Genomic DNA, 13,478 nt, shown 5'->3' with positions numbered 1-13,478 from the left:
GGGAATGAGGATCAAGAAACCCAAAGTAGCACATTGTCCATTATATATATCCTCTTCAGTACAACATGTTTGTCCTTTCAGCTGTATAGGGGCATTATAATGTGACAGTCAATCCCACTATTCATTGGTAAAAGAGTTGCCCAAGTGTTGGCAGTGGGTGGTGATGATTAGCTGTCTTCCTCTAGTCTTTCACTGCTAACTTAGGGACAGCTAGCGCAGATAGCCCTGATGTAGCTTTTCGCAAAATTTAAAAGAAACCAAGCCTTTTTGGTATGAGAAAGGAATCATTGGGACCCCAGGTGGAAAAGTTCTGAGAAAGAATTAGAGAGATAAGATTCATCACTTTTTCTGTGTACTTGTCTAGAAAAGTTACTTACTTAGATGAAAATTCATTGAAATAGTGAAATTTTAATTCACTCCATAAACCTGTATATATCAATTTAGGCAGCTTCATAAGTATACTAAGCTTTAGTTTTGCTCAGCCAATACTATGAAATAGTCATAGTTAATATTCAGACATTTTGAAGTTTAAATGGGAGATTTTCATGGCCACCATTTTGGTTAAGAGAGGAGTGAGCCATGCTAAAGGTAATTAAAGGTAGTGACTGTTTTATAGTGATTAAGAGAGTAGTGAGTCATGCTAAAGGTAATTAAAAGTATTGAATGTTTTATAGTGATTAAGAGAGGAGTGAGTCACGCTAAAGGTAATTAAAAGTATTGACTGTTTTATAGTGATTAAGAGAGGAGTGAGTCATGCTAAAGGTAATCAAAGCTTTTGACTGTTATATAGTGATTAAGAGAGGAGTGAGCCATGCTAAAGGTAATTAAAAGTATTGAATGTTTTATAGTGATTAAGAGAGGAGTGAGCCATGCTAAAGGTAATAACAGGTAGTAACTGTTTTATATAATTGTACTTCTAAGGAGCTATGTTAACTCACATAATCAAGCTGATTTTGAATAGAATGACATAATTTTTAAAAAGATTTATTTATTATTAAAAAGCAACTTATTATTGATGTATAAAAATTTACCTTGTATAGTGTTGAAATAAATATTTAGTCATTTATTTTTGTGTACTTAGATCAACATACCCGACGAGTAAGATCGGATTTTGAATGGGTTCGAACAGTCCTGAATTCTGGAACATTGGCAGATAAAGTTGCTGCCTACACACTTTTGATACAGGATTCACCAGTTCATAATCTCTCTAATCTTGACTCTTTGATTGCCATGGTAAATACCAAAGGGAAACGCGAGTGTATGATGGCAATTGGTAAGTTATTGTAGATATTAAATAATTTATTTTTTTGCACAGGTCTACTTTTCCATACATATTCTTATTTTCTAAGAAGTGCTATTTATTTTTAAAAAAAGTATGTTGTATTTTTATTGATATGCAATATCAAGCTGAAAAATTAAGAATTAACTTATCTTTCAGTCTTCTTTTTTGACACTGAGATGCATTTTAGTAGAGAAATACCAATTTAATTTTTACTTCATCTTTAAAATTTATTAGGAGTATTCAATTTTAGATCAGACCATAGAAATTATAAAAGGCTCAGTTTTTTCTTTTTCTAATTGAGCAATAAATGTGTAAAGATTGTCAAAGCTTTACTACTGACTGCTGAATTCTTAACATATTTCTCATGGTGGTGTTATATTGGGATGCTGAAGATAAAATTGGTACAAAAATCAAAGCTAGTGTGAATGGGTATGAGCCCTAGTGTTGAGCAATTGACTACATTTTCTTTGAAATAAATTTTATAGGAAATAATTATAATTCTGAGTGCCATTTAATATAATTTAATTTGTAGTTGTAAGACTACTTTGTCAGTGATTTATTAATTGATTATAACGTATTTCTTTTTGTAACAAAGGAGAAGGTTTTTAAAATTGTACCGAATATATATTTTTCTTTTGTATTTAGCATTTCTTTATGTGTCTGTTTAGATTCTCTACGTGATCTGTTTTTGTCAGACTTGTTGCTGGAAGACAGAAAACTTTGTAAATTTGAACAGGTATTTCAAAAGTTTTGATTATAAAAACAGAAACTAAATTCGTCATAATGTAGAGACAAGAGTAAAATAACTTAGTTATTATATATATTACAAATTTACAATAAATGTACATTTCTTACATTTCCAACTTTTTTAACCATTTGAACTGGAAAATGTGTATTTATTTTTCTTTTTATAAATTTGCTTATGGTCCTTAGGTTTTGGTCTTTATAATACTAGAAAAGAATATTCCATTACAAAGTAAATTATGTGTTTCTGGACTTTGTAGAAGCTGAGATATTATTTTGTTTTAACCTCACACTTTCAGTATGCTTTACACCCTTCTTCATGAAATGGTACAGATATCTTGTTTGTCATTTGGTATCCATGTGAAGAATGTATTGTTTTGAAGGTCAGTTTACAAGAAATGTAGTAGAATAGACATTGAGACTGTCTGAATAACAGCATTTGATATAAGTGGGAGCTTTGTGATGATTAATCACATTACAAAAATTTTTCAGACCTATTATAAGCTCAGAATTATCTTAGAGTGTGTGCTATTTTTTTTTACTATCATCCCATACTTCATTAGTTTTATACTATGTATATTTGTATGCTGTATGTATTTTTATAAATGAATAAGTTGTCAGATCTGGCTCTTAGCATAAAATTAGTTTTAGTGACAATACGACTCCTGAGTAAAGTACACTCAAATGATCTTTGAGCTCACCTCAGGTAAGTATGACAGTTCAGCAACAACAAAACATACTTATTTCACCACACCATATTTATGTATTATACTTTTGAGTTCTGGTCTTCTTGATTTAATTACATTTTTAATTATAGAACAATTACACTCTTTATGTCACTTCCTTGTGAGAAACTAGCTGACCCAATATCGAAGAAATTTGGTAGAGTAACTCAGGTGAATGAGTTTAAATGATAAGTTATTGAGTGCGGGGGTTTGAGATCATCACTATTTTGATATTTACTACTTGAAGCCAACATCAAATTAAAGTGATACATAATGTCATGCATAGCACAGATACTTTGAATCAGTGGCTCAAGTGTAACTGTCATTTCAAGTTTTCTGTTGCTATTGTCTTAATTACAAATTGTTGATTTCTGATCACCTGTATTCAGTAGATCTACATGGTGAATGCACATTCATGTTGATCCACTATCCCTGTGAAGTCAATGAAATAAGTGCCACACAGGCATGGGCAACTTCGTTAGCTAGATTTTGTATTCCAAAACATACATACCTCCACTGACACTAATAGCTAATTCTCGAACTTCATCTTTGCCATCTAATGTTGTGTTTGCTTTCTCCAGTTTTTACATATAACCCACTAGACTGCCCTCTGCAATATCTAAGTTGCAAAACTTTACGCTGGCCCTCACATGCTCTCTATGCAGGTACTATATATAAGCATTGTATACAGACGATAAAATCACTTTTTCTCGACAAAGCATTAGCATTGAGACAAACGTTTTATGATTTACATTTTCTGATAATCGGAAATTCTTTGTTGTGTTATCCTGAGATATATTTTGTTGAATTTGTTTTTTCGTACAAATATATTACCAATAAAAAAAGGATATGAATTCCAGTGTAACGGTTTCAAGCACGGTGGCTACTCAGCTTTTGTCTATTTGTTATCTAGTGGTGGTCAGCAGTCGAGGGGGGGGGTGCCACTCTCCTTGAAAGCTGTTTGTAACCTGATTCGAGGCAAGATGGAACCCTTCATATGGTCATAGGGGTCTCTCGCTGGGAGGTGCTGATTTGATTTTTCATTCTGAAATGAGATATTCTGGGGAAAATTTAGACTCCCTGTTTCCTGCTCCTTCTTTCACTAGAGCTTCCTCTCCTGAGGACTCATCTGATCAGCCACCTTCTGCCATAATTGGGACTTTAGGGTTGTTTTACATGCTTTATCTTGTCATCCCTTTGAACCCATAGCCTCCTGTTCATTATATCACCTTTCGCTCACAGTTTATTTTTTATTGCTGTTAGCTTCCAGACGTCATCGTTCTGATTTATTTGTCATTCATGTTCAGCGGACTCTCTATTAATCTACCTTTGTTTGCTCTATCCCGACCGATCATTTATTCTAAAACTCTCACTGCCAGAGAGGGAAACAAATCTTTTTCTCCTATTCATTTACCTGGCATTTCTCATCTTAACAGTAGATCAGACCCGGATCATTTGTTATGACCCATCAGGGTGATCAGATGTTGTGTGGCTCGTATGGAACCATTTCGAGGCCCTAGGAACAGACTTTTTATTCACTGGGATCCTGCAATGTCCAGGGATTTATCACATGTTACTTTAACCAGATGGCTTTGGTAGTTGATCCATATTGCCTTTTTGGGCTTATCTGTTAACGATCACAATATGCTCCACGTCACCTGTCACCAGATTTGACACCCATCGATGTCTTTGGCTGCCCAGTTGAACTGTTCTCTAGAAGATATTTTGTGGGCCAATATGTGGACTTCTCCTGACAAGTTCATATCTCATTACCTTCATGATCTGGCAATTTCCTTTTCGATGGGATTTTGTCTTCCCCCTACTAGATTTTAACAGGGTGGTGAGTAACATGTTATCTGACTTACAGTTATTGTTCTTTTCTCTTCTAGGGTCTTTATTGATTTCTTTTGGATCCCACTCAGTGGCGAGTGTTGCCCAGTTGGGTGTGCTTGTATTTAAATTTTGCACTAGCAACCTTTATATTGGTTCCTGGTTGCAATGGGCTCTGTCGAGATGAGGTGTTCCATAAGACCATCTGGATGCAATTCTGGATGGTGATATTTTAATACAATATTTCTACGGACTATCATGAGTAAAGCTAAAGGGGATTTTGCTAGTCCCTGCTGATTTTAGAGCTAAATCTGTCGAGATCAGTTTGCTTTTAAAAATTAAGAAACGTGGTTCACCTGTTGCACTGTCTCCAGGGGCCTGTTCCTCAGGACTCCCCAATGCTAATGTTCACCCCCCCTTACTTCTACTAGTGGAGCTCGGCAGTCCTTACCACACTCAGTTTCCAGTCATTGGAGTGGTGGACTGGGGATTTTCCTTCGGAGTGTTGAGTTTTCTCCACTCTCGGAGAAGTTTATAAACTACAGGAACTGATATGGGTGCCAAGAACAGGTTGTATACTAAAGAAACTTTTGTGTAGAAAGTATAGGCCACATTTGATAGAAAGTAGTTTTTGGTGGAATGATTAAAATCACATGTTATCTACTGTACTTCATACTTTTTGGGGTAAATTAAGGTTATACACCAAACCATCCATTCATTTTTTTTGTATTTGCAATAAGGCAAGTAAGTTACTAAAATTTATTTCATTTGGTAACAATTCCAGGTTACACAGTAAACAGGCTATCTTAGGGGTAATGTAAGGTACATATAAACTACTCTTTTTAGCTATAAGAGGAAATCAAACATTGAATATCAATAACTATAAGTACCTATTGCTATTATTGAACTTAAACTCTACATTAGGAAGTTGTATGGAATGAGAATCATGTATATCATCGTGTCTTGAAATTACAATCTAACTATTAATTATTCATTCCAGCATCCACTCACTATGTTAGAGGAGCTGTCAAGTGGTAATCGAGAAGCTAGAGATCGTCGTCTGTTATTGTGGTACTTTGAAGATCAACTTAAAGAACGGTACAATACATTTGTACGGGCATTAGAAAAAATATCACATGATACAGTAGAAAAGACAAAGCAGAAAGCTATAACAACTATGAGTGAACTGTTAACTCAAAATCCAGAACAAGAACAGGTTTGTATACTGGTTTATGGCAATAATCTGGCATAACATTAAATCTCTATTCAGACTTGGTCATTTTGATTAGTGCAGCAACCAGCAGGTAACCATGAAAGTATATATATACTATAACTTTTTAATGTAGCATGAGCATCTTTACTAAATATTTGTTCATGAGTATATGGAGTCAGCATGTGACTCAGTCTCTGACTAGTCTAAGTGCAAAGTGATTTTCTTTCTTTTAAGATTAAAAATACTTTTTTCATCTTACAGTTCTCAATTTTCTTTTGCATAACCTCTAGAACCTCTTAAATGAATATAAAAGCTTTGTATTTTATCTTTTATTTTCTCTGTCATAACACTTTACAGACTTTGTTGATTTGACCAACCTTGTAATCACCAGAAAAAAAAATCTAAATTACCTTTTTTTTTCTTTATTTCTTGAATGACTGCAAATTTAACTCTCTCAACACGATATCATTCAATTTGACCAATCACATGACCTCTTTGTACTCATTTAAAGTCTTTATAGATTTAAAACTTCTAAGTTTCAATATAGTGTGTATATCTTTACAATATTTGGCAGTCTTTCACATACAAAAAATCATGTTTTTTAGTGAAGTATTTTTAGTAAAAGAAAATAAAGATTTGTCCATTAATATATTGAGTATTTCTTTTGAATATTCCATGTGAAAAGTAATTTTCATGTTAAAATTAAAAATACTTTTCCTCATCTCAAAAATCTCAAATTTCATTTTTGTAATCCCTAAAACCTCCTAAATGCATTTTAAACATTGTTTTTCAGTAAAACTTTCTAGTTTATCTGTTATTTTCTAATTTTTGCATTTTAGTATTACTTTTATAACAATAAGTAAAAAGTATACATGAAAAATAAGAAATTTGGTATTTATATTAGGTCTTCCAATGAAAGTTAATTCTAGTTACTTGTAAAGATATTACTGATAACTAAAAATTACAATGTTCTAATAAACAATGTTCTATACCTATTATAATCTAATATGATTTCTAACTAAGGCATAATTGCCTTGAAATAAATCACAAAGCTGCTCGATCTGAACTCGGTGATAGTAAATTTGAACCTGCAGGCAAAATAACTAAAAATCTCAACTGAGAACAAGTAAAGTTATATGTCATTTGGTAATTTATGACTTTGACTCTATATGACTATAAGTGATGTAATAGTATATATCAGAAAGAATTATTGGCAATTTGTGAAAGAGAGGATGTAATAGGAGGGTGTGGCAAGTGGATTTGATTTTCTTGTTTATATCTCCATAAACAATAAAGATTGAAAGCTATACAACTCAGACTATGCCTTAGTAATATCTAGTAAATGTTAAACTTGGGACATCAGAGAGGGGTGGTAAAAAAATATAAAATGGGCAAGTTGAAGAGAATAATTATCCTGTTATCCAGATTAGCAGATATTGAAAATTTATTTAGATATTTCCTTTCAAAATTAAGGAATGGAAACTTGTATTACATTTTGATTTATTAACTGCATTTTGATGCCAAGTTTATTTGTAACCCTGTAAAATGTCTTGACGTGCACACTTTCAGCTATCTGTATTGAGAGAGTTAACTATGTCTAACTTTTTTTCCAAACTTAGGCACTAATTGGTATAAAGGAGAGATTCTTGTATGTATTGTGGCATATTTATTGTTGTTTTACTGCAGCTTGTGTAAGTACTTCAATGATATTGCAAGAGCATGGTTTTCTTTAGTGTCTGACACACAACAAATTTGTAAAAACTTTTAACTACTTTCCTAACATTCCTGAAAAATATTACTTGTGACTTATGTGGTACTGAAAGTCATTGGTATCCAAAAGGTAAGTATATAGATCCATCATAGGCAGCAGATTCAGAAAATGTTTTACAAAAGAACAAAATGAATACAGCAACAAAGGAGTGGAGACTCAAGCACACATGTAAAACAAAGAAGATTAATCTTTATTTTATAGGAAGACCTGATGTTTAAATGGTTGAGTTTTATTGTATTGTACTGGTCAGATTCTAAGTTTATAGGCTAACATGCTGACTGATGGAATAGAAAGGAATCAGACTTCTGCAGAAAGGATTGTGTGTGTACCACACAGATGAGTCAGAGAGTTCTTATGTGGTATCGTACAGTCCTAGCTTACCTATATCATTTGTTAACCAGTTCTTAGTTTGTTTGAGCTTTTTAGTTGCTGAAACTGTAAGGAAAATAACCATTCAGAATGAAGTCTTTGGCAGTATCCCAACATTCTATATTATCTGCATCAGTGATCATTCTTATTACATATTCAAGAGAGGATTGACTCCAAGCTTATAACAACCTTTACAAACAATTACACAACCCCTTCGCTGGGTATTACCCATACCCTAGGGGTATGTAGTACAAAACCCTGTCCAAGCAAGATAATTACGTGGCTTAAGGTATTTATGACTACCTACAACTTAGCAACTTTATGACTACTTACACCTGTTCAGTAAGATCATCACCACACTTCCACGAAATATTTGGAAAAATATTCCTGAATGAAGATATATTCCAGCTATGAAAGTGTAAAACTCTGCAGTTTCTGGCTGCCACAGAGTAAATTAGTAACACTTGTTTTAAGTACATAAACATAGGTTAATTGGGTGAGTAAAGGACAATTCAATCATAATACACACAAAAAGCTATAAAGGAATTTGTCTATGTGTCACAAAATTACTTTGGTCATAAGTTTGTAATATCATGTTGCTCATTATGCAACTTTTGTGTTTGTGTTGTAAATCAATAAAATAGCATTTTTAGGCAACATAGGCACAATAATTCTAATTTTTAAAGGCATCACCACTGTAGGTTCTAGTTTTATTTTAAAGAGGTTGATGAAATTTGTTTATACTATTTAAAAAGTGTTGAAAGTTTATTTCAAATTAATTTGATCACGGACATACTGTTTTCTTTTGTATTCTATTGCTAAAGATTTTTTTTTAATAATACTCTTTAATAGCTCTCGGCTGAACCTCCTCTTCAGGAAACAGCACCAGATGAAGTTTTATTACAGTTACGATCTTTTGCTCAAAAGCTTTTGTCTGATGATATTGAACAGTATAAAAAATGTATGTATATCTGTTCTTGTGTTTATCTCAGTGATTTAATAAAATTTATATGTTTTTGTTTGCTATTCATTTAGCAAGTAAGGTTAAGTATTATAGTATCTTTGTAACACTATAAGCAGTAGATGACTAAATACAGAAGTTGGTTACATCCGATTTATGACTGTGTTTCCAAATGAATGCTTTTTTAGTGTAGAATTATAGGTGAAGGATGTTGTAAGATACCGAAACTCATTTTTTTATATGACTTATAATTTACATCATTGTCATGATAAAGCGTAGATTGTACTAATAAAGTAGAAACTTTTTTAACATGGGCTAACTAATAGTATCTTACAAAATGTTATCAAAATATAATGTGAAATAATTATAACACATTTTAGTTAGAACTCAGATTTCCTCATGAACCTGGGAAAACTAATTGGAATGTGTAATTTTAATATTGTTTGACATTTAATATGATACAATGTGCATATAGTTGTACAACATCAGCACATAAGTGAGTGGCTGAAGGAAAGCAACATCAACAGTTATCAGCATGTGGGGTTTTGTAAGAGGATCAAAATGAGCTAATTTCACTTAGCCTCAATATTACTGCGGTGACTTTTTTCAGTTTTTGGCGAGAATAACTAGTTGTATTTAAATTAAACAAAAATTAGTTTGTGGTATACCTTTAGTTTATATGCAATACTTTTATAAAGTATATTCCAAGCTATTGTTGAGATCAAGAAAGAATACCACTTGCTGAAGGTTGGAACAGCAAATATTAAATATTTTAATCTTAGTAAATACATTGATAATTTAGCTACAGTTCATGGTAGAGGAGATTAAATACTAGATACAATATACAGAGATACTGAAAAACTAGATATGCATTTCAGATGTTCTAGAGGTTATGCAAATTCAATATGCAAACTGTACAGTGGACAAAAGTATTTTTATTCGTCACATGAACATTACTGTGCACTCCGACTTCTTAAAATCTAAGTCAGATCTTCAGTGTGGATACACATAGTGAATTTGAAATCATAGTCAACATTCCTTCTCCAATACTGGGTCGGACAAGTTGACTGTTCCCATGGCTGTTAGGTTAACTTGTGTAAGGCTGACTTTCCATAGTTGAAAGTACGAGAGATGGAGTAATGTTTTCGTATTTGTATTTTACAGCAAATATAGTAAAGCATTTCCATGTATTTGTGTGAATTTGTACAGTTCAGAACTCCTTATTAATTCCTTGAAGTATTTATTTTTTAATTATATTGCCAAGTTTCCTTTTTTACAAGATCATATACAAGTTTTAGTTATTTGAATAGACTTTAAAGGAATTCTAGCATATTTTAATAATGATGAAGCTGACTTACTGTGTTTGAATACTCATAAGTCAGGCAAAGAAATAGTCTTAAGTAATCAATGTTTATGGTTCCAAGAAAAGAGATAACTCTATCCTGGAAAGTGCTTGAAGAGTATGGAATTTTGTTTTGTACAATCCCTATAGTTTTATTGAGTAAAGAGGATTTTGATATTCTTCGATCAAAATTTTTAAATGCAAGTGCAAATTTTAACAAAATTGATTCAATTTTATTTTCATAGATGCTGATAAGTAAACTTTTCCATTGAAAAAAATATGTGTGGTGATATTCCTTTTCTGTATAAAATTATTGTGAACTTAGATATTGGTTTTAAATAATTGAATGTTTGTAAACAATTTCATACCTCTTCTAATACTTTTGTCTTGTGTGAAATATTCCTTTTCACAATCCAACAGATCTTTTCTAGAAGTCATAGGATAAGTGTTACCAATGCATTGAGAAAAAGCAGCAAAATGTTTAACTATAAAAAAATAATGGTACAGAATAATCACTGTTATTGAAATATATACACACATTAATTGAATATTGATTTAATAGGGCACTTGATATTGACTGAGAGATTCAGAAGTCTTGAAGTGTATTGTGTTTATTCCTGCTAGAGGTGGTATTATGATGCTGTTAGTAATGTTTCTGTTGATTGTAGTATACCACTTGATATTGACTCAAGAGTTTCAGGACTCTCAAGATCACACTTTGGGATTTTCTTAGCTTATCTTAAGATTCATCACTTCTCTACTCCAAAATGGAAATTAATAACAAAAATTAATCATTAAACTGAAAGTGCTGAAATTATTCTTCCTGAACTATGATCAGTATTTTATTTAAAGAGAATAACCAGAATTATGGTACAAGAAAAAGATAATACAGTTTAATTACTGTTTTAGTTCTTACTTTTGCAAAAGCTGCAGCAAAATATGATATATTATTGACAGAGAATTTTTACCATCATGTGAAAAATATGCATTTTTCAAACATTCCAAGTTCACCATCATGTTTTCATATTTGTTGGACCAAAGCCATTTCATTTCCCTTGCATACTTATTTCTCCTTTTTGTCCTTTCTGAATGGTCAAGAAATTAATAACATCTTATATCATAGAAACTCACTTGCACATATTCACTTTTGTGTTAAATATTGCAGTTGTGACTAACTGCTGAAGTTACTTGCAACAGTTTACAAAAAATACTGTTCAAATATTTTAAGCAGAAGTTGCTTGAAATGACTACTTGATATGGACAAAAAATACTTTAATAAGGATTCTGGTGTTAAAATGTAAAAAAAAATTTCTACATTTAATAAACAAGAATTGGTATAGTACACTTAATCATTCTCATTAGAAGAAAAAGTAAACACTCCAGGGGTGTGTCCACAGGATGGAGGAAGGGGTAGGCAATTGCCCTTAAGTTGAGATATCACATTTTGCAGTCAATTGCTTTCAGAATATAATTTAAAGCTTAATTGCTTTCTTGAATTTGAAAATATTATTAAAAAATTTGTCTCTTGTATTTCATTAGTAACAAGTATAATAAAAAATGTAAATTTTGTAAAGACAAGTAGAAATAGATATATACATAACCTAGCTAGCTATAGTAATATAGAAAGTTTTAATGGTACAAAAAGTATTGAAACAAGAAAGACGAAACTACAAAAACTGAGTTATTTAACATGTAAACAATTTTAATCCTACTCTGGCAAATCATTATAATTATGTTAGTCTGAGCCATAGTAGGTATGAAATGTTATTAAATTTTAAGTAACTCAGTCTTTGTAGTTTTACTTTCTTGTTTCAATACTTTTTTGTAGAATTAAAACTTTCTTTATTATTATAGCTGGTTAGGTTACATATATATCAATTCTACTTGTCTTTATAAAATAAAATAAAAATTACTTATTCTTGTTTGTTTCCTTTTTATTAGCTATATTTTTATGCGCCAGTAATACCAAGCGTGGGATACCTGATAAAATTTTATTACTCATCAGAATCTCCACCAACTTACCCTCAAATCTAATTATATGTTTGTAGAAGCTAAACATGACTGTTTACTTTGGGCAGTAAATGTATTTTAAATTGAGTTATTTTTTTATTGTAAAATTCTCAACTAATTGTTTTTCACATGCATATAAGAGATTGAATATATCATGTGCATTTAATGCAATTGAAAAAAATGATCAGTAAAAACAACATATTTTTTCTCAACTAACTTTAACCCACTGAGAGACTCAGGACACACCCTAACCCCTATATATTTTCCAAAGAGCACAACCTATACCAAATTCCTAGATTTTGCCCTGAATAGTTTTATATTTAAATATTTCTAACACTAACGCAGGTTGAGCAATGAATACAGTCAAAAACATGTATGTATGAAATTCATGTAATCATTATTAATGAAACATAAAACTTGCACTAAAGTTCTTTTTTCTCAGCTAAAGAAGAAACAATGCCACATCCTACAATATTTTGGATTTCATTAAAATATTGATACGAGATATAAAACAATTCTACTGCTTAAAGCAAATGTTCCTAAACTCACATTTCTAAAAAGAGAACATATAAATAGAGTAAAACAAACTAAGATTTTAAACCAGGTATTTGTCTTTTAGAAGCATACTGAAGATTATATGATATATTTAGTATACAATCTCTCATATTTAAATATAAAATTTTACACTGGATGCCAATTATATTGGTCAAAATATTAATATTTCTTTACTGTCATGATAAAAAATAAAAGTTTATGGTAACAAAGGTCAGCATAAGGAGGTTAGCTTTGTAAGTTACTATTACATCACAGTGAATAAATGTAACACCACACACATATTAGGTCGTCAAGAAAGTAATGTCCCTTTTTTTTAGATGAAAAACCCCAACTTATACATCAAAACAAAACATTTATTAAATGAAATAGTCTCCATTCTTATTGATGATGTTTTTCCATCTTACAATCAGGTTGTTAATGCAATGATTAAAGAAATCACTTGCAAAGAAGCATTTTCCCATTAAGATGGTGTTGCAGCGAACGAAAAATATAGTAATCTGATGGTGCCATATCTGGAGAATATGGTGGGGGACAACTTCCCAACCCAACTCCATAATCTTATGTTGCGTCAAACATGCCACATGTGGATGTGCATTGTAGTGGAGAAGAAGAACACCATTCCGATTGACGAGTGAAGGGTGTTTCTAATGAAGGGCTTGATTCAAACATTCCAGTT

The 13,478-nt window shown here is 31.6% G+C and overlaps 1 protein-coding gene across 1 annotated transcript in view; it reads left to right on the top strand.

Moving 5' to 3' along the window:
* LOC106460002 (CCAAT/enhancer-binding protein zeta-like) overlaps window positions 1-13,478 on the top strand; it is a 39,719-nt gene that overhangs the window by 10,348 nt on the left and 15,893 nt on the right. The window contains exons 5-7 of the mRNA XM_022386589.1: window positions 1,082-1,273; window positions 1,951-2,018; window positions 5,582-5,797. Of these exons, the coding sequence (XP_022242297.1) occupies window positions 1,082-1,273; window positions 1,951-2,018; window positions 5,582-5,797 (476 nt within the window). The remainder of the gene's footprint in view (window positions 1-1,081; window positions 1,274-1,950; window positions 2,019-5,581; window positions 5,798-13,478) is intronic.

This window comes from Limulus polyphemus, unplaced genomic scaffold, assembly GCF_000517525.1.
Source record: "Limulus polyphemus unplaced genomic scaffold, Limulus_polyphemus-2.1.2 Scaffold692, whole genome shotgun sequence".
Lineage (NCBI taxonomy): Eukaryota > Metazoa > Arthropoda > Merostomata > Xiphosura > Limulidae > Limulus > Limulus polyphemus.
The sequence above is the reverse complement of the archived record's forward strand: the minus strand, read 5'-3'. Positions and strand labels throughout refer to the sequence as shown.